This window comes from Halichoerus grypus, chromosome 9 (assembly GCF_964656455.1).
Source record: "Halichoerus grypus chromosome 9, mHalGry1.hap1.1, whole genome shotgun sequence".
NCBI classification, from domain to species: Eukaryota; Metazoa; Chordata; class Mammalia; order Carnivora; family Phocidae; genus Halichoerus; species Halichoerus grypus.
Genome location: NC_135720.1, coordinates 112678375 through 112699741, shown reverse-complemented (window position 1 = coordinate 112699741; position 21367 = coordinate 112678375). Strand labels below are relative to the sequence as shown.

General features: G+C 45.2%; 1 protein-coding gene across 1 annotated transcript; it reads left to right on the top strand.

Annotated features, from left to right (window-relative positions):
- The first annotated feature begins 6470 nt into the window (after positions 1-6470).
- Positions 6471-20910, top strand: LHFPL5 (LHFPL tetraspan subfamily member 5). Its single transcript, XM_036096879.2, has 4 exons — positions 6471-7216; positions 12601-12837; positions 18781-18806; positions 19841-20910. The coding sequence occupies exons 1-3, from the start codon at positions 6805-6807 to the stop codon at positions 18789-18791; spliced, it is 660 nt and encodes a 219-aa protein (XP_035952772.1). The 5' UTR covers positions 6471-6804; the 3' UTR covers positions 18792-18806; positions 19841-20910.
- Positions 20911-21367: the final 457 nt, after the last annotated feature.

Sequence of the window (21367 nt, the reverse complement as noted above, 5' to 3'; positions counted from 1 at the left end):
CATCAACCCTCAGTTTGTTCTCTATCGTTAAAAGTCTCTTGGGGCGCCTGGGTGGCTCAGTCGCTTAAGCGGCTGCCTTCAGCTCGGGTTGTGATCCTGGGGTCCTGGGATCGAGCCCTGAGTTGGGCTTCCTGCTCAGTGGGGAGTCTGCTTCTCCCTCTCCCTCTGCTGCTCCCCCTGCTTGTGCTCTCTGGCTCTTTCTCTCAAATAAATAAATAAAATCTTAAAAAAAAAGTCTTATGGGAGCGCCTGGGTGGCTCAGTCGGTTAAGCGTCTGCCTTCTGCTCAGGTCATGATCCCAGAGTTCTGGGATCAAACCCCACATCGGGCTCCCTGCTCAGCAGAGAGTCTGCTTCTCCCCACCCCTCTCTCGCAAATATATAAATTAATAAAATCTTAAAAAAAAAGTCTCTTATGGTTTATTTCCCTCTCTCCCTCCCCCCCACCCCTTCCCCTATGTTCATCTGTTTTGTTTCTTAAATTCCACATGATTGAGATCATATGATATTTGTCTTTCATTGACTGACTTATTTTGCTTAGCGTAATACACTCTAGCTCCATCCATGTCATTGCAAATGGCAAGATTTCATTCTTTTTGATGGCTGAGTAATATTATATATATATTATATATATATATTATATATATATATATATATAATATATATATACCACACCCAAGGTGGGGCTGGAACTTACTGAGACAGTCAGGAGCCCCAGATCCCATGTTCCTTTTGCTCTTGGTCAGGATCTCTGCTGATTAGAGTTCTTTGGGCTATACGGTGGCCCCGACCTTCTATTCCTGAGATATCTGGGTCTTGATGGGCCTGCCCCTGTATTGGGTTACTGAAGTCTTTATTAATTTGTTCTTTACTTCCATTAATTTTTACAACTGCATGTGACAGTAACAGGAGGCAGCCCAGGCATTTCCTGAGCTCTACGTGCACTCCTTCTGCTCCCTCTGTGTATTAGCACTCTCTCCCCCACTGGTTTGTCAGGATTCAGCACCCTACCATAACTAGTAATCTCTTTTAAAATATTACATTATTATCAACGCAGAAAAATTCACCCTTTACAGTGTACAGTTCTATGAGTTTTGACAAATGCATACATCATGTCACCACCACCACCACAACCAAGATACAGAACACTTCCATTGTCCTAAAAAATTTCCTTGGACTGCCAGAGCCATGCTGGCAAAGGCAAATATGCTTTATTTTCTATAGTTTTGCCTTTTCCATAATGTAATAGAGATGAAATCACACAGTATGTACTTAAATTTTTTTTTTTTTTTTTTTGGCATGGCTTCCTAGCATAACGCATTTGAGATTCACGCATGCTGTGGCAGGTTTAGGGAGTTCATTTATATTGCTGACTAGTAGTCTGTTGTGTCAATGGAACCACAGTGCATTTATCCATTCCCAGGCTGAAGGACAGTTGGATTATTTCTGAAAAGTTTTGGGCAATTATTAATAAAGCTGTTATACATAGGGGCGCCTGGATGGCTCAGTGGTTTAAGCATCTGACTTTTGATCTCAGCTCAGGTCTTGATCTCAGGGTCTTGAGTTCAAGCTCTGTGTTGGGCTCCACACTGGGTGTGGAGCCTACTTAAAAAAACAAAACAAAAAAGGGGCACCTGGGTGGCTCATCCGGTTGAGCACTGGACTCTTGATTTTGGCTCAGGTCATGATCTCGGGGTCGTGGGATCAAGTGTTGCATAGGGTTCCACGCTCAGCAGGGAGTCTGCTTGGGATTCTCTCTCTCCCTCTGCCCCTCCCCCTCATGCTCGCTTTCTCTCTCTCAAATAAATAGAATAAATCTTTAAAAAGAGAGAGAAAATAAAGCTGTTGTAAATACTCATGTGTAGGTTTCTGTGTGTGTGCAAGTTTTCATTTCTCTGGGACAAATAGGAGTGAGATGGCTGAATCTCATGGCAAATGTTTTTTTAATTTCCAAAATATGTCAGACTGTTTTCCAAAGGGGCTGAACCAATATGCATTCCTGCCAGCAAAGTAAAAATGTTCTAATTGCTTTCCACATCCTCACCAGCACTTGGCTTTGCTGATTTTTTGTTTTTTGTTTTTTGTCTTTTTTGGTTTTGACTTTTAAAAAATTTTTTTAAAGATTTATTTCTTTATTTGAGAGAGAAAGAGAGAGAGAGTTGGGGGAGGCGCAGAGGCAGAGACTCTTCAAGCAGACTCCCCGCTGAGTCTCTCTCCTTACAGGAGAGGTGGTATACTCTCTGAAACTGCCATAACAAATGGCTACACACTTGGTGGATTGAAACAACAGAAATTTGTTCTCTTACAATTCTGGAGGCCAAAAGTTGAAATCAAGGTGTCAGCAGGGCTGTGCTTTTTACAGAAGCTCTAGGGGAGAGTCTGTTCCATGCCTCTTCTAGCTTCTGGTGGTTGCCAGTTTCCTTGGCTGAAACCACATCATTCTAATCTCTACCTCAATGGCTATGTCACCTCTGTGTGTCTCTTAGAAGGACACTTGTCATTGGAATTAGGGCCAGCCTAGATAATCTAGTAGGACCTCGTTATCTCAAAATCCTTAATTTAATTATACCTGCAAAGAACCTTTTTCTAAATAAGGTAAATTTCACAGGTTCTGGGCATTAGGATATGGTTCTTTGGGGGTAGATAATTATAGCACTAGAAGTTCTACCTTCCAGGAAGGTTTCCCTTCCTCGCTGTCCCCAGGGCTGTCCTGCGTGAGGCTGTCATGCCCCAGCAGGCCACTGCCATCTGGCCAGCACACCATCAGAACTCTCTCTGGAGTGGGAGAAGAGGCTCCACTGTCTCCCAGGACTCAAACAGCAGGGTATCACCCCCACATAGGAAGGGGGTTAAGATGCTGGTGGGCCAAAACCAAAAATAAACAATGTGACAGATGCCCACTAGAGATAGGAGTCCCCCCCACCTCTGCCTGCATCTTTTGAGTCACGGATAGTGACTCATTTCTACAGTTCTCCTGGGACATAAAACTGTTTTTGATTTATTATTTGGGGAGTAAGAGGGAGCCAAGGACTTTCACTTAGTTCTTCCTAGTACATTAACCTTTAGTTCAAGGATCAGGGGGCCCAGGTGAGGATTTGACCAGTTCCTGAGGAACATAGGATGGATTTCATGCCTTGCAGTTCTGTACTCTCACACCCCCTGAATCTTATTTTAATGGTCCTATGCCTTGTAGCAACAGACCTTAAAAGATTCTTTGAGCTATAGCACATAAAGGTCTTGACTTTCTTTTTTTTTTTTAAGATTCTATTTTTAAGTAATCTGTATACCCAACGTGGGGCTCAAACTCACAACCCTGAGAACAAGAGTTGCAGATTCCTCCAACTGAGCCAGCCAGGCACCCCTTATTTTATTTCTTGAATCAATAATCTAGATTATTTAAGTTTACCTTGCTTGATATTATTCAATGCCATTATAAGCAGCCACCCCACTCTGTGTTCCTAATTTCTTCATTCCCCTTATTTTATTTATTTATTTATTTATTTAATTTATTTATTTTTAGTAGGCTCTACACCCAGCATGGGGCTTGAACTCACAACCCCTTGACCAAGAGTCACATGCTCTATGGACTGAGCCAGCCAGGAGCCCCTTCTTTATTCCCTTCAAATCTGTTTTGACCAAAGCCACTCAGCTCCCAGAACTTGACCCTCAGAGGACACATGATCTCTGGTGTTCGCACTGATAATTTTATTAGCTATTTCTCCTCTGTGTACTGTGGGATGCTGTTTTCTCAATACTGACCATAAACAGGAATCTCAGAAACTTTTGCCTAAAGCCTGGACCTGAAGCCCTCTTTCTGGTGCCAATACTTGGATCAGTTAGGGCTCTTTGATGCCAACAGCCAAAACCTACCCTGGCTAATGAAATAAAAAGAGAAGGAAATAGAAGGATATTGGGTGGGTCACAGAGCTGAGGAAGGAACAGGGTAACCTGTCTTGGAGTGGGAATCGGGGTGGCTCTGAAGCTCCCACAATAGGAGCTCATGGATCGTTTGTTAAGGATGTTGCCAAGATTGGGGCGCCTGGGTGGCTCAGACGGTGGGGCGTCTGCCTTCGGCTCAGGTCATGATCCCAGGGTCCTGGGATCGAGCCCCACATTGGGCTCCCTGTTTGGTGGGGTATCTGCTTCTCCCTCTCCCTCTGCCTGCTTCTTCCCCTGCTTGTACACTCTCTCTCTCTGTCAAAAGTAAATAAAATCTTTAAAAAAAAAAAAAAAAAAAGGATGTTGCCAAGACCTGACTAAGCAATAGCTGTTTTCCTTTTGTCAGTCTAACCACCAATTCAGATTCTCCAGGGAGAGACAGATGGCCTAGTTTGGGTCACCCACCCATCCTTGTCTCTAGAATCTGCAAGCCCTGTGATTGGCTGTCTCACCAGAGCCTCAGGAAGCAGGAGAGGCTGCTCTCAGAGGCAGGGAAACTTGTGCTGGGCAGGCCAAATATGGCCCCAGCCTCTGGCCTTCTCTGAGTGGGGAAAGACACGGTCCCTGCTCTAGGGAAGCTGCCAGTCCGATGGTGGAGACACAGCCTGTGCCCTCAATGACCCTCCAGTCTGATGGGAAGACTAGTTACAAAACTAAAGAGATTTGAGAGAAATAGGAAATGTAGGTAATGGCACAGATATGTTCAAGACAGGGTTTTGGAAAAAAAAAAAAAGAAGACAGGGTTTTGGGGTTTTTTAGTAGTGAAAAACCAGAAACGGCTAAAATACCCTAAAAAAAGGGAAATGATTAAATAATTAAATGATTAAATGATTACATACTCTGTATCAATATACAAGCATTAAAATCAGGTTTTTGAAAAAATAGTAATATGAGAAAATATTAGTGGTGTAATACTAAGTGAAAAAAATTGGATACTAAATTGTCCAACTGTGTAAAGCAGTATATTCAGAAAGAGGGAAATACACCAAATAAACATTTTGAGTACTTTTATATGTGAGGCCTTGAGGCCAATACATATATTATTTTACCTAACCCTTATGTGATAGATACTATTTTTTAAAAGATTTTATTTATTTGAGGGAAGGAGAGGAGTAGAGGGAGAGGGACAAGCAGACTCGCCACTGAGTGTGGAGCTCCACATGGGGCTTGATCTCAGGACTGAGCTGAAACCAAGAGTCAGATACTCAACCACCGACTGAGCTACCCAGGAGACCCTGTGATAGATACTATCCTCCCCATTTTATAGATGAAGAGACTGAGGCTTGGGTAGGTTAACTCCATGGATGGTCACATAGGTAGTAAGTGGCTAACGCAATCCAGATCGGTCTAAAGCCAAAGTCTGTGTTTTTAAGATGATCTTGGCTCTCCTGAGCTCCCAATGTTGGGGCTATGAGTGATTTATATTCTTTTTTTTTTTTTTTAAGATTTTATTTATTTGCGAGAGAGAGAATGAGAGACAGAGAGCATGAGAGGGAGGAGGGTCAGAGGGAGAAGCAGACTCCCTGCTGAGCAGGGAGACTGATGTGGGACTCGATCCCGGGACTCCAGGATCATGACCTGAGCCGAGGGCAGTCGCTTAACCAACTGAGCCACCCAGGCGCCCTGAGTGATTTATATTCCTTTATGTAACTTTCCTGAATTGTCCTTTCTACATCAAACATGTATCTACCTATGCAGTCAGGAGAAATACATATTTTGAAAAAGAGTGTTAAGAAAGAAATATGCAACAAAAACATATAAACAGGAGAAAGATACTGTATTGAACAAAAACACGTGTAAGGTCTGGGAGCTTCCTTTGCGGTACTTTGTAGTTGTTTGTTATCACACTATCAGTCTGCATTGCAAATACACATATACATATATGTAAATATCTCACTGTCTTTGAGGGCAGGGGCCCTGTCATTTTTATCTCTGTGGTTTTGCTTAGGGAAGATATCCTCCAACATAGGGCTTAGGACATAATACGCTCTTAGTAATTGTGGAATGAGAGAAACCACAGAGACGAGAAGGCGGTGACCGGAAGACACAATCAGAAAAGGTTTTGCTGGACTCCAGGGGGTTGGGAGTTCTGAGAGGGCGACTAAGGAGCCAGGGAGGGGTTGGATGGGGACGGGGTGTGGGTGTGGGTGGGGGTGGGGGTGGGGGTGGGAGTGAGGGTGGGGGTGAGGCTGAGGCTGAGGCTGGAGGTGGGGGGACGACAGTGCTCAGGAGGAGGTTTTGGTTTTGAGGCAGGTATTGAGCGGGAGGAATGTGACAGCGACAGTCGCAGGCCCAGCCTTCCAATTTTTGTCGTCCCCCCCGCCTCGCGCTCAGGAGGGTGAAGACGGGTCTCAGTTCCCTATGGCGGGAGTGCGCGGTGGGCGGGCCGGGCGCTCCCCGCACCTCCCCGGGCGGGGTCTCAGTTTCCACTCCCTCTTCGGACCGGAGTCCCGAGGCGCTGGCCGCGGTGCTGAAACAGCGCTCTCGAAGGAGGGAGGAAGGAGGGGCCGGGCCGCGGCGAAGAGGCGGAGCTCTCTGGAGCTCTAAGCTGGAAACGGGGGGAGGGGGAGGGCGGCGCCAGTAGGCCTGAGACCCTGGCAGGCTGGAGAGGAGGCAGGAGACCGGAGACAGCCTGGCTAGAGCGGACAAAGGCATCTGGACAAGCTTCCCCTGAAGAAACCAAGGTTGTGTTACTGGTCTTATTTATTAATCCTCTTTCTTCTACCTTGGAGGGACCCTCACCTTGTACCCTTACCTCAGCCTCCTCCCCAAACCTGGCTAAGGAGTGACCCACTCCTAGGCCTCTGTCTGCAAAGCATCTGGCTTACAGCCCACAGGATCCCAGCCCAGGGCCTACATCCTCACCATGGTGAAGTTGCTGCCTGCCCAGGAGGCAGCCAAGATCTACCATACCAACTATGTGCGCAACTCGAGGGCTGTGGGTGTGATGTGGGGCACGCTCACCATCTGCTTCTCGGTACTGGTCATGGCCCTCTTCATCCAGCCCTACTGGATTGGTGACAGTGTTAACACACCCCAGGCAGGCTACTTTGGCCTTTTCTCCTACTGTGTGGGCAACGTGCTATCCTCTGAACTCATCTGCAAGGGTGGCCCGCTGGACTTCTCCTCCATTCCCTCTAGAGCCTTCAAGACTGCCATGTTTTTTGTGGCCTTGGCCATGTTCCTCATCATTGGCTCCATCATCTGCTTTAGCCTCTTCTTCGTCTGCAACACGGCCACTGTCTACAAGATCTGCGCATGGATGCAGCTGGCTGCAGGTGAGCAGGATTAATGGGAAGACAAGCAGGGACCCCCACCCCCCCAGGCCATAGGGGAAGCTGCACCATTCCACCCTCTGTGGATGCTCTGGGTCTCCTACCCAGACGCTCTCCTTTACATTATATTTTTTTCAAAGATTTTATTTTTTAAGTAATCTCTACTCCCAACATGGGGCTCGAACTCACAACTCCAAGATCAAGAGTTACACACTTCACCGACTGAGCCAGCCAGGCGCCCCTCAGCTGTTCTCCTTTAGCCCAGCCCTACTTAGTACTCTGCAGAAGCTTCTAGGAGTAGAGAATTTTAGAATGGCTGAGACCTAAAGGATCATTGAGATCGAATTATTCAACCCCCTCATCTTGCAGATGGGAACTGAGGTCCAGAGAGGGGAAGTGACTTGCCCAGGAGGACACAGCTAGTTGATAGAAGGTGTCCTGACTCCCAGGCCACCACATCAGAGGTTGTTGTTGCTCTGGGAAGGAAAAAGAAGGAAACCTCCACTGTTGGCCCTGTGGGAATAGGATCCAACCCGGGGCAAAATAGTCAAGCACATCCTAGGTGTCTCCATCTCCCACTTCTAGGCATTTGTTCTTTCTCCTTTAAGGATCCACAGATCCCTGCCCTCACTCCTTCCTTCCCACCCCAGGTCATTGATTTGGAGTGCTATGCTGTGACCTTTCCCATAGAAACTTGCATTTAAGTTCCCTCTTTCATGGTGGAGTGAAAGTCTTTGTTCCCTAGTTACAGGTTTCCATACTTGAGGCAATAAATGGGAGTGCTATTTTGTGGTGGGGGAGTAGGGTGGTGGCTAGGGTCTTTTAAAACTATGTGGGGTAGGTGGCTACTTATGGTGCCCAGAAATAAGGCCTTCCCTGTCCCTTTGTCTTTCTCCTGGCCCAGGCAGGCCTCTCAGTCCTTGAGCCAGCTGGTCCTATTCTCTAAAGCCTTGTCCAGCAGCCCTTGGTCCCTTCCTACCCCAAGGGCCATGCACAGGCTGTCCATACTAGGAAATGTCCAGGAGCAGTGCTAGCACTGCAGACTAGAGAGAAAATCATCCTGACATTATTGGTTAAAATGAGAAGTATTATCCATAACAGGGGGAATGAGCAGGGATCAGAATCCCAGACAACCAAACACATAGACTCAACACTCTGTCAGAGTTGGAGGGGGACCCCAGAGAGCTGTAAGTACCCCCGCCAACTACAGATGAGGAATCTGGGACTGAGAAAGAGGGAACGACTTGACCAAGGCTATAGCAAATCAACTGGCAACTAAGGACCAAGGAGAATTAAGGCAGTGGGTTCCAAGAAACTAGATGTATTCCAAAGACATTTTTATTGAGCCACACATTTACGTAAGTATAATGACTTACAAAGTACTTTCACATATATCATCTGGAGGAGCCCTATCCCTATCTAGCAAGGGAGATATTACTCTTATTTTATAGATAAGGCTCTTAGTGGGTAACTTGTCTTTTAGCACAGGTAGTGATAGACAGAACCTTTGATTCAAAATCTTGTACTCAGGCCACTCACCTGGCTCCAGAGCTACCTCCCCAATCCATCTACCATCTCCCTCTCCTCTCGTCTTTCTATACATTGAGGGAGAGGCTGGGGCAAGGCTGAGGTAAATCTTGGTGAGCAGTGGGGAGTAGGAGGGGGAATGAAGATTTGGCAGTTTTGTGACAAAGAGGAGTAGAATGGACCCTGTCATGCTTACCAGCTGGTCCTCCATATCAGAGCTATGGAATGCTGGAAACACAACCACTCCTCTCATTCTCCACACTGTCCCCTCCCACAGCCTCTGGCAACAGGTACCATTTGGTGAACAGGCAGTGCTTGGGAAGGCCTGGGTGGGGTAGGCATCGGCAGGCCATTTGAATTAGACTCCAGGTCATGGAGCTGGAGACACTGATAGCAGAGGTGGCCAGATGCCACCCTATGAAACATTTATGATGGGGGAGAGTGAAGGTGGTGTCATGTTCCATTCTTTAGTGTAGGGGAATGGAAGATGAGCCAAAGGGAGGGATGAAGAGGGCTATGTGCTCTGCAGACAGCAGCTGGGACATGCATCCATTTGAAGATGCTTAAACCAGTTAGTTTAACCTTGCCAAGAAGCCTGAGACCAGGGAGGGGAGCAGAAGAAAGGAAAGAGGATTGATGATGGGGGCAGTGTGGGGCAGTAATTTAACAATGTTAATTGAGCTTCTGGATGCCAGGTGTAAGCTGTGTGTGGTTCCAGCTCCTAGAAACACAGGTAGGGCAAGTTGCTTGTCTCTCTGAGTCTTGGTAACCTCATCTGTAGAATGTAGCAACAGGACATCCTATCACAAAGTTCTGGTGAGGATAGGATGTCTAATGCATATAAAACACCTTCTACAGTGCTTGACACATAGTAGGTGCTCAGTTAATGTGAAAAACACAAAGGCAACTTTATCAGTCAGGATGGGTGAGGTGACAAATAACTCCCAAATCTTAGTGGCTTAAAGCAAAGCTTTATTTTTTGCTTGTGGTACATGCTCATTGAGGATCAGTTGGGGGGCTTGGCTCTCACTGTTCCCTCCTGGAACCCTGGCTGATGGAGCATCAGCTGTCCTCTGGCTGTCATCATGGCAGAGTGAAAGGGAGCTCTGAAAGCTCTCTCCCTAGCAGTTAAATGCTCTGGTCTGGAAATGCACACATTTCCACTCACGTTTTGTTTTCTTTTTTTTTTAAAGATTTTATTTATTTATTTGACAGAGACACAGCGAGAGAGGGAACACAAGCAGGGGGAGCGTGAGAGGGAGAAGCAGGCTTCCCGCGGAGCAGGGAGCCCGATGTGGGGCTCGATCCCAGGACCCTGGGATCATGACCTGAGCTGAAGGCGGATGCTTAACAACTGAGCCACCCAGGCGCCCCTCCACTCACGTTTTGTTTTCTAAGGGAACTCTTATGGCCTTGCCTAACTTGAAAAGAGGAGAGCTAGGAAGTATAATCCTACTATGTACCTGAAACATTTGTGAACACCTCTAATGACACCCACATCCACTGAGGTTGCTTCCATTGGCTTCAGTGCCAATAATAATAATCACAACTGACAGTAACTGGCTGCTTGCCATGAACCAGACGCTGCAGTGAGCGTTTTCTCTACCTGACCACACTTAATCCTCATAACTCTGCTATGAGTCAGGCATTGTTATCCTTGTTTTACAGATGAGAGACTGGAAGTCAGAAAGGGTAAGTAAACTCCCCTTAGAGTCTTGAGATACTACCAATGGGGGTGACCCCCACTGTGCCCAGGCCCCTGGGTCAGGTGCTCACAGAGGGCCGTGGCACCCGTAGTAACAACCTGTTTCCAGGTTAGAGGCCCTGGGCTATTTTCCAGAGATGTTATGGAAGGAGAATGGGGCCAAGGGGAGGAGATGGGGAGAATGGAAAGTCCAAAAGGGCAGCTCCTTTCCACATTGAACTGTTCCCCTCCCCCACCACGGTTAAGGCACCAAAGTACTGGTCTTATACCAACTGGGGAAGGCCATAGGTTTTACCAAAAAGCTCTGGGAGGGTTCCTGCTCCCCTCCCCTAAGTATCTTCCTAAAACACTTCTCATTTTGTCACTAAGTCTGAAATGTCAGCACTAAATACATTCAGCTCTTTGGAGAGGTGTGTCTGGGAGTTGAGGGAATTAACTTTGAGGTCAAAAAAGTCAGAAGCCAGGTGTTGGCTCTGCTGTAGCTGGATGACTGGGCAATTCACTTGGTTTCTCTGAGACCTCAGTTTTTTAACCTGTAAAATGGGATATTAATACATGGCCTACTTCACAGAACTGTTGTCGGGATCGAGAGAAAAATGGTACATGAAATATTTTGTGACCTATAAGAGAACTATATAAATAATCTTCTCCTGTATAAAATGAAAGGAGAGTTGATATATTTAGGTGGGGAGGTGGGATCCTGATCTTTATACTTTCTATGCGCTCATTTGATCTGCTGACCTTCCTTGCAAGCGCAAGCTGAGCCCAAGGTAGGTAACTGGGTCCTGTGAGGTGCTTCTCAGGTGCTCCTGGGTGGGGCAGAGTCTTGGAACTAAAGAGCCTCCAGGCCTGTGGAAGGAGGGTGAGGAATGGGAAAGTGGCACAGATAATGGAAGGTACCCCCTGCCTACATGGTGGTTGTCCTTGGGGTCGCCTTGGTGACATTCCAGGATTATGTCACCTATCTGTGCAGCGAAGGTGGGGTGGTCATTGGTGGGAGGGCATGGGAGAAGTGAGGAGAAGGTAGGGAAAATGACATTTTTGGCTGTAAATACTAAGTCAATAAAAGCACAGGATGGGATAATCGTAGCTAACACTCATGAAGTACTAAGTATGCGCCAGGCACTTTTCCAGTATTAACCCATTTGAACCTCACTTCAATCCAGACAGGTAGGGACTGTTCACATCCCCACTTTATAGATGAGGAAACTGAAGCCAAAGAAGCTTAAGTGGCTTGCTCTGAGCCACACAGTTAGCAAAGAGCTGGGCTTGAAATCCAGGCAGACTGTGCTAGTGTTTCCCAGCTTTTCCTATTGAGAGAATTACCTGAAAGAAGGTTTTTAAAAACAGGGATTCCTGAGCCCAACCCTGGCCTGGAAATCAGTATTTTAAATAAATATTAGGGGTTCTTAAATTCAGGGAAGTGTGAGCAACTGCACTGACCTGTACTGGCTCAGGATGAAGAGACCTATTTGCTTGAATGAAAGGTTCATGAAGGAAGCAGCCAGAGATGGGGCTGGAAAACTTTGTGTATTCATTAAATCTAAGATTCCAAGTTGTAGGACATGCCATTATTCTATGTGCTATAAAAAGGAAAAATACTTTTTCTTTTTTTTAAGTAGCCCAATGCGGGGCTTGAACTCACAACCCTGAGATTAACACCTGAGCTGATATCAAGAGTCAGACACTTAACCCACTGAGCCACCCAGGCGCCTAGGAAAAATACTTCTACTCAAACCATGGCCTGAAGCTTTCTTATTATACTTATTTCAGAGATATTGGAGTATGAATAATTGTACATCTTAGAAATGATGAGTTCTCTGGGCTGGGATCAGATTTTGGAGGGGTTTGAAGCCAGAGAGGGGCAAGGCTGAGGGCCTGGTAGGACCACTTGGTGCTATGGCAGAATATTCCCTGGGCTGAGGAGCTCCACTTTCTGCCTCTACTCCTGACCAAGAGCAAGTCGCTTTAGCTCTTGGATCCTCAATTTTCTCCCCTGGGTTCTACTAGAATGTTGGTAGGAGCTGCCCCATACCTCTCAAGGCTGTTAACACAAAGAGAAGGGAGGTGACAAGACGGAAGTAGTGCAAGGTGGGCGGTAGAAGGCTGAGCACACCCAGCCTGACTCCATCTGCACCCCCTCCTACCCCCTCAGCCACAGGCCTGATGATCGGCTGCCTGGTCTACCCAGATGGTTGGGACTCAAGTGAGGTGCGGCGCATGTGTGGGGAGCAGACGGGCAAGTACACACTGGGTCAGTGCACCATCCGCTGGGCCTTCATGCTGGCCATCCTCAGCATCGGAGACGCCCTCATCCTCTCCTTCTTGGCCTTTGTGCTGGGCTACCGGCAGGACAAGCTCCTTCCTGATGACTACAAGGCAGATGGAAAAGGTAACTCGCCATCCCCCAGGGAGGTGGGGCTTCCTCTCAGCCAGTCACCAGAGGATTGGTCCCTGCCCAGGGGTTGGGGACATCAAGACCAATTAGGCACAGCCCTTATTCCAGAGGCCAAGGGCCAGTGGGGTTTTGCAAGCCAGCAGGTGATGAGGTAATGACAGAGGTTGTCTGTGACAGAAGGGTGTCCTCTTGCCTCCCTCAAACCCCCACTCCTGTCAGGGTCTACAGGGGAGAGAACCCTGATCCAGCCTGGGGAGCTAGGGATGGCCTCCTATAGAAGGTGGCACTGAGGCTGGGTCTGGAAGTTCACAGGGGGTTTGTTTGGTGGAGAGAGGAACAACAGGTTAGCAGAGGGGCTGAGTTGTTGGGGCAGGAGGAGAAAGGCAGGTTGGGGGCAGACGTGACAGCTCCTGGAGTACAGATGGTGGGTGCTCCCTTGAGTTGGGGAGAGAGCCTTGGGGTTCTTTGTATGCCATCCTGTTTCAATTTCCTTTGGCCCAAATCCTATCCCTGAGTTTTAAGAGTCAGATGTAGCTGACCCAAAGCCCAGGCAGACCCTTCAGCCTTTTCTGACTGTTTCCCATTGACCTTTTTTCCTCCCAGGAGTAGTTTCTGCTCCTTTCTGTCATTAGGCTCTTCCCCTGTGTTAAGGGGCTTTCTCGGGGCATAAATTTTATCTCCTAGTCATAGGGCAAGTCCTGTCTCACACCACTGTGAATCCCAAAATGCCTACCCAGCAGGTGGCCACTGTGAGGGGCCTGTTGCACCTCAGAGACGTCTCCAGTCACCTTTCCCCACAGTTGTCTTCACCCCATTGACCTGAACTAGAAGAAAGAGGTCAACTCCCTTGCCCCCTGTGACCAAGGACCTTTCTTAGATAAGGAACTTGAAGCCTGGAAGGGAGACCCACCCAGAGGTACACGAAAAGGTGGTGGCAAGGAGGACCCGGAATTCTGGTCTTCTCTGGCTCAGCCCAGGGCCCACTTCTTCATAAGGAAGTAATCAAACATCTTGCCCTCTTTGGAAGTGGAAGAAGAGTGACTCACACACCTAAGTTATGAAAAGCAAATTACTAGAATGAGCTGGGTCAAGGAGGAGAGAAGACAGAGGTATCTTTCCATTGTAGGAGGGGCCTATAGCTTCTAGGTTCTGAGAACACTTAAGGCCTGGGTCCCTTGCAAACCCCATAAAGGGAAGGGAAATGGAGCTAATATTTACTGAGCCATTTCCATGCGCAGGAGTGATGTAAGTTTTGTTCATAGGAGCCATTTTTATTTAATCTGCACAGCAACCCTGTGAGGGCAGGTTGGAGATGGGGGAGTCCAGCAGCAATTTGTATGACCAGCATTTTCTCCAGTGATGGAGGGTTTCTCAGGGAGGCTTCATTTAGCAGAGTTGCTGGAAGCATTTTGTTCAGCTCTCAGCCTCAAGACAGGGCCAACCTTAAATCTGTCTGCACATGTGCAGAGAATATTTTTACATTACTCATTTGTATTCTTTCCTTTTCAGAAGGGATTCTTTCAGCTGGAAAGAAATTTTATTGACATCACTCATTCATTCATTCATTCATTCAGTAAGCTCCACGCTTAGCATGGAGCCCAAGGCTCACGACCCTGAGATCAAGAACTGAGCTGAGATCAAGAGTCAGACACTTAACCAACTGAGCCACCCAGGCGCCCCCACATAATTCTAAAGGGAAGTGCTTTCTTATGAAGTGATGGTTTTGTCCCTTTGACACTTTTCTTTACAAATCAAAATGTCAATCGGCTCTCTTCTCCTTCCTTGTCCTTCTCGTTTCATATCCCATGCACCTGTCTTCAATCTTTTCAGATTTTTTCTCTCCATATTTTAGTTCCTTCACTATCATGCAGCATTTAGTTCATCCTTTTATTACCTGTTAGAAAACACCCACATAATCTTTCTGAATACATCTAACTACTCAGTGAAGTAGTTATTGTCTCTGTCAAAGCACAGAATTGGATCAGGAGGGCAGAGGTTGAGTCCTAGTTCTTTCAAGTCACTTTCTTCAAGGTAAAAAGGGGGACTCCTGCTCTGCCACCTCCATTATTGTGTGGCATGAACGAAACTATGAAAGCAGAAATGAAACCTTGCACAAGTACATAGTTGTTGATCCACTGCTTAAGGGTTCAGGAGGCAGAGAATGAGTGGGCTTTGGATTCAGACCCAGGTTTAAAATTTGGGCTCCGACAAACCATAAAGGACTCTTAAGCATAGGAAACAAATTGAAGGTTGCCGGAGGGGTGAAGGGTGGGGGGATGGGGTAACTGGGTGATGGACATTAAGGAGGGCATGGGATGTAATGAGCACTGGGCATTATATAAGACGGATGAATCACTGACCTCTACCACTGGAATCAATAATACATTATATGTTAATTGAATTTAAATAAAAATTAAAAAAATAAAATTTGGGCTCCATTGTTATCTAGCCGTGACTTTGCAGAGATTACTCAGCTTCTCTGAGTCTCAGTTTCCTCATCTGAGCCTCATTTTTATGGAGATAGGTGGCAGGTTTCTCATTTGTAAAAAATACCTACTTCAAAAAATCGTGAACAAGATAAGGCTAAGCGACAAGATGAGGACGTCTGCTCTTGTCACTGCTGTTGAAGATTGTACTGGAGGTTATAGCCAGGGCAATTGAGCAAGAAAAAGAAAGAAAAGAAATCGAGTTTGGAGAGGAAGAAGTACAACTATCTCTATTAGCAGATGACATGATTTGCATATGGAAAATCCTAAATAATCCACTAAAAAACTATTAAAGCTAATGTACAACATCAGCAAGGTTGTAGGATATAAGCAGTATACAAAAATTTATTGCATTTGTATACACGAGCAATGAGCAATCGGAAAATGACATTAAGAAAACAATTTCATTTATAATAGCATCAAAAAGAATAAAATACGTAGAAATAAATTTAACAAAAGAAGTGTAAGATTTGTACATGAAAATTAAAAAACATTGTTGAGAGATATTAAAGGCCTAAATAGATGGAAACATCCATATTCATTGATCAGAAAACTTAATATATTAAGATGGCAATGCTCCCCAAACTGATCTACAGATTCAGTGCAATCCCTATCAAAATTCCAGTTGGCTTTTTGCAGAGATTGATAAGCTGATTCTAAAATTCATATGGAAATGCAAGGGACCCGGAATAGCCAAAACAATCATGAAGAACAAAATTGAAGGACACTCATGTCCTGATTTGAAACTTACTACAAAGCTACAGTAATCAAGATGGTGTGGTACTGGTGTGAGGACAAACATACAGATCAATGGAATAAAATTGAGAGTCCAAAAATAAAGCCAAGCATCTATGGCAAATGATTTCCTTTTTTTAAAAAAAAGATTTTATTTATTTTGAGAGAAAGAAAGAGAGAGCACGAGTGAGGGGGAAGGGCAGAGGGGGAGGGAGAAGCAGGCTCTCTGCTGAGCTGGGAGCCAGATGGACATGGGGCTCAATCCCAGGACCCCGGGACCATGACCTGAGCTGAAGGCAGATGCTCAGCTGACTGAGCCACCCAGGCGCCTCTGGCAAATTGATTTTCAACAAGGGTGCCAAGACCATTCAGTGGAGGGAAAGAATAGTCTTCTCAATAAATGATGCTGGAACAACCAGATATCTACAGGCAAAAGAATGAAGTTGGATTACTCACCTCACATCATATACAAAAATTAACTCAAAATGGATTAAAGACCTAAATGTATGATGTAAAATTATAAAAATCTTAGAAGAAAACATAGGTATAAATCTTTGTGACCGGGCCGCCTGGGTGGCTCAGTGGTTAAGCGTCTGCCTTTGACTCAGGTCATGGTCCCAGGGTCCTGGGATTGAGCCCTGCATCAGGCTCCCTGCTCCACAGGAAGCCTGCTTCTCCCTCTCCCACTCCCCCTGCTTGTGTTCCCTCTTTCACTGTGTCTCTCTCTGTCAAATAAATAAATAAATAAATCTTTAAAAAAAAAAAAATCTTTGTGACCTTGGATTAAGCAGAGGTTTCTTAGATGGGATGCCCAATACACAAGCAACCAAAGGAAAAAAATATATAAATTGGATTTCATAAAAAATGAAAACTGCTTCAAAGGACATCAACAAGAAAGTGAAAAGACAATGCAAAGATTGGGAGAAAATATTTGCAAATCATGATTCTAGTATCCAGAATATATTAAGAACTCCTACAATTTAACAAATAAAAATACAGATAACCCAATTTTTTTTTTAATTTTTTAAATTTATTTTTGAGAGAGAAAGAATGACAGAGAGAGAGAGAAGGAGAAGGGTGAGGGTCAGAGGGAGAAGCAGACTCCCTGCTAAGCAGGGAGCCCGATGCGGGACTCGATCCCGGGACTCCAGGATCATGACCTGAGCCGAAGGCAGTCGCTTAACCAACTGAGCCACCCAGGCGCCCCCAGATAACCCAATTTTTAAAGTGGGCAAAGGATTTTTTTTTTAAGATTTTATTTATTTATTTGACAGAGAGAGAGATAGTGAGAGCAGGAACACAAGCAGGGGGAGTGGGAAAGGGAGAAGCAGGCTTCCCGCTGAGCAGGGAGCCCGATGTGGGGCTTGATCCCAGGACCCCCAAACCACGACCTGAGCCGAAGGCAGATGCTTAACCGACTGAGCCACCCAGGCGCCCCTGGGCAAAGGATTTGAATAGACATTTCTTCAAGGAAGACATCCAAATGGTCAATAAGCACATGAAAAGATAGTCATCATCATTAGTGATTAGGAAAATGCAAATCAAAACCACAATGAGCTATTATTTCACAGCCACTAGGATAAAAAAAAAATGATGAACAGTAACAGGTGTTGGTGAGCACGTGGAAAAATTGGAACTCTCATACGCTGCTAGTGAAAATGCAAAATTATGCAGTTGCTGTGGAAAACAGAAGGGCAGTTCCTCAAATGGTTAAACATACAGTTACCATGTGGCTCAGCAATTTATTCCTAGGTATGTATGTAAGAAAACTGAAAACATGTTTGCACAACAACTTGTATACAAATGTTCATAGCAGCATTATTCATAATAGCCAAAAAGTGGAAACAACCCAAATGTGAATCAACTGATGACTTGGATAGATGATATGTGTATATCCATATAGAGGAATATGATTCAGCTCTAAAAAGGAATGAAGGACTGATAATTGCTACCATGTGGATGAACCTTGAAGATGTTGTAAGTGAGAGGAGCCATGCACAAAAGACCATATGTTGTACAATCCCAATTATATAAAATGTTCAGGAGAGGCAAATCCATAGAGACAGAATGTAGATTTTAGCAGTTGCCTGGGGCTGTGAAGAGGGGGAAATTGAGAGTGATTGATAATGGGCATAGGGTTTCTTTTTGGGGTGATGGAAATGTTCTAGAATTGGATAGCAGTGGTGGTTGCACAACCCAGTGATTATACTGACAACCCACCAAGCTGTATACTTTAAATGAGTAAATTTTGTTAGTGAATTATACCTCAATAAAAAAATAAAAGATAGTATGAATGATTAGGTAGTGTGTGTAAGGCAGTAACAGTGCGTGCACGTTAGACAGCTGATTACTAACTCTTAGTTCCCTCCCCCTGTTGTCCTCCCAGGATCTCCAACTTTTGACATCATCCACCTGCCCACCCAGTAACAGCTCCTGTGCTCCACGTGCCCACCGACCCGGGGGGTACAGCAGTGCAAAAGACATGGCACGGGGGCTACAGCAGTGAGGGAAGAAGTCTCATTGGGACTTACCACCTGATAAGGGACGCCACATGCAATATGGAATTACAAGCTGATAAACGTTAGGAAAAAAAAAAAACCTTCTTGACAGTGAATAAAAGAAATTTGATCTAGTTTGAAGAGGGAGTAGTGTGCAGGGGGTTATCCTGAAAACAAGGCTGGGTTGTAAACAAATAGTGTTCTCTTTCTCCTTGCAGAGGAAGTCTGAAGCAGCTGAAGTTCGGTGAGTAATTGCACTGTTGGGTGGTCTGCGTGCCTCTGGAAGGGCTGTGGCCTCCCTGTTTCCTTATTGACTCATCGGGCTGAGTGGCTGGTCGGGGGGTGGGCTGTAGGGGCTGCGGTGGGGCCTGGGAAGAGGAGCAAGGACCCTGGCAGGAGCTAGCTGGCATCTGAGACCCTCTAGTTCTACTTCTGTCTTGAGAAGTAGAAAAAAAAACAGGAAGAAATAATTTAAAACAGGCAGGTGGTTTCATAAACCCATCTTTTTCTGGAGCCTGGCAAACAAGAACAGACTGTTTACGAGTTGGCATTCTAATTTGGGCCTTTATTTTCAGAAAGATTTTAAGTGATTTGTAAGAAACATAATAGAGAACTTAATAAAATAAAAAAATAAAAGTCACGGAGAGGAAAACAAATATTCCAGAAAGCTAGGCTAATAGTAATACTGTATTGAGTATTAAATTTAGCTTTATGCTTCCTGATAGCCAAGGCAGAAAGAAAAATATGATGTAACCCCTTTTAATGTCTGGTTGAAAAGGAAGCATAACATATCAATTTCCTTATTGTCTTTTAAGTTCCAAAATGTGATTTGACAAGAATAATAAGGAATACATGAAAAAAAAAAATGCTGCCTTTTATTGAGGACCTCCAGCAGGCCAGGCACTTTGTGTGGGGAGGAGGGATTATCTCCATTTCAACTATTTTAATTTTTGCAAAGTAAAAATTAATCCGATCTTTGACCACATAGATACACTTTTCTGAATAATTATAAATTAGCATTGCCCCCCCATACTTATTAGAAACTCAAACTCAAATATGCATACAATCCACCTGAGGATCTTGTTAAAATGCAGATTTTGATTCAGTTGGAGTGGGGGGAAACACCGTGTGTTTCTAACCTGCTTCTCATAATGGTCGCACTTTGAGTAGCAAACTGTTAGAGCGTATGGAGGCATACATGGGTAAGGTTTTTTTGTTTGATTGGCTTTTTTTAAATGTCAGATTTTATACTCTTGCAATTTTTTTTTAATACCACAGGTCAACTGTTTCCCTGACAACAGAAAATTAAGAAATCGAATTCTTCAAAGATAAAAACTTGTTCCTTCCATGCTTCTCTGTCCCTGGCTACTGTAGATGTGATGTTCTGAAGCCTTTCACTATAGGATTAGAACCTGACGTTGAGACAAGGCCTCCTACTGTATACAGAAGACTTTCAGGGGAAGCAGAACTGCAGTGACCCACATCAGAGTGATTCAGAGAGACACGGGTGGTACTCTCCTGATGGGGCCCCAGGTCTCTTTGTATCCCCTTTACACCAGCGATCACTTTACCCTCTCGAGGCCTCTCCTCTGTAAAACGAGAGGGCTAATGAGTCCACGTCTGGGACCTCCCAGGTCTGAGTCTCCCACAGCCTGCCTGCCTGAGGATACATTTGTCTGAAGGCACACTAGAAACTGCCACCCAGCTCTAAAGGGGCAGCTGAGGAAGGGGTTGTAAGCGTGCTAGACCATTTCAGTGGAGGTTTGGGGGTCTTTGTTTCTCCTTTCTCACATTTTGTTGTCTTATTGATGATCGGGGTGGGTAAGGAATGGAGGGGCCACCAGAACCTGAATCCTTCAGGAAGTCCTATAATTGGGTGAATACAAGATCTAAAAACTCAGGAGACTAAACTGACTCTCTCTTCTTTGGACCCCAACATTACATTCCCTTAGTACCTACATTGACCCAATCAGAACTGGCCACTGGCTTGAGAAATTTACTTGTGTCCAAGTAATTTGTTAGATTACATTTCTTGTAAAAAAAAAAATACTTGCGATTTGGCACTCTAAATGGTGCATCTTCTGCCAGCCTCCAGAGGGGAACTCAGTTTAGGTGATACCTCATTGTAGCAAATGCCAAGACAAAAACAGGTTCTTTAGGCTACTTCCTGCCTGGGGATGGTGCATAGAAACCAGGTTTTGTTGATCATCCGCAGTGGATAAACCTGATGAACAGGTGTTTTTCTCCTGGTCTTGTGCATTCACCCAGTGAAGAGAAAAAGTGGGTGCTGGTAGAGAGGAGAGGAGGTAAACGCTGAACAAAACTGTACTGGATCAAACTGAGGGTTGCTGGAGTGGTGGGGGGTGGGAGGGATGGGGTGGCTGGGTGATAGACATTGGGGAGGGTATGTGCTATGGTGAGCGCTGTGAATTGTGTAAGACTGTTGAATCACAGACCTGTACCTCTGAAACAAATAATACATTATATGTTAAAAAAAAAAGTAGGAAGGGAGAAATGAAGGGGGGGGAAATCGGAGCGGGAGACGAACCATGAGAGACTATGGACTCTGAGAAACAAACTGAGGGTTCTAAAGGGGAGGGAGTTGGGGGGATGGGTTAGCCTGGCGATGGGTATTAAAGAGGGCACGTATTGAATAGAGCACTGGGTGTTATATGCAAACAATGAATCATGGAACACTACATCAAAAACTAATGATGTAATGTATGGTGATTAACATAACATAATAAAATACAAAAATACAAAAAAAAATGTATTGGATCTTGTTACTTGATCAAGGAGTAGTCA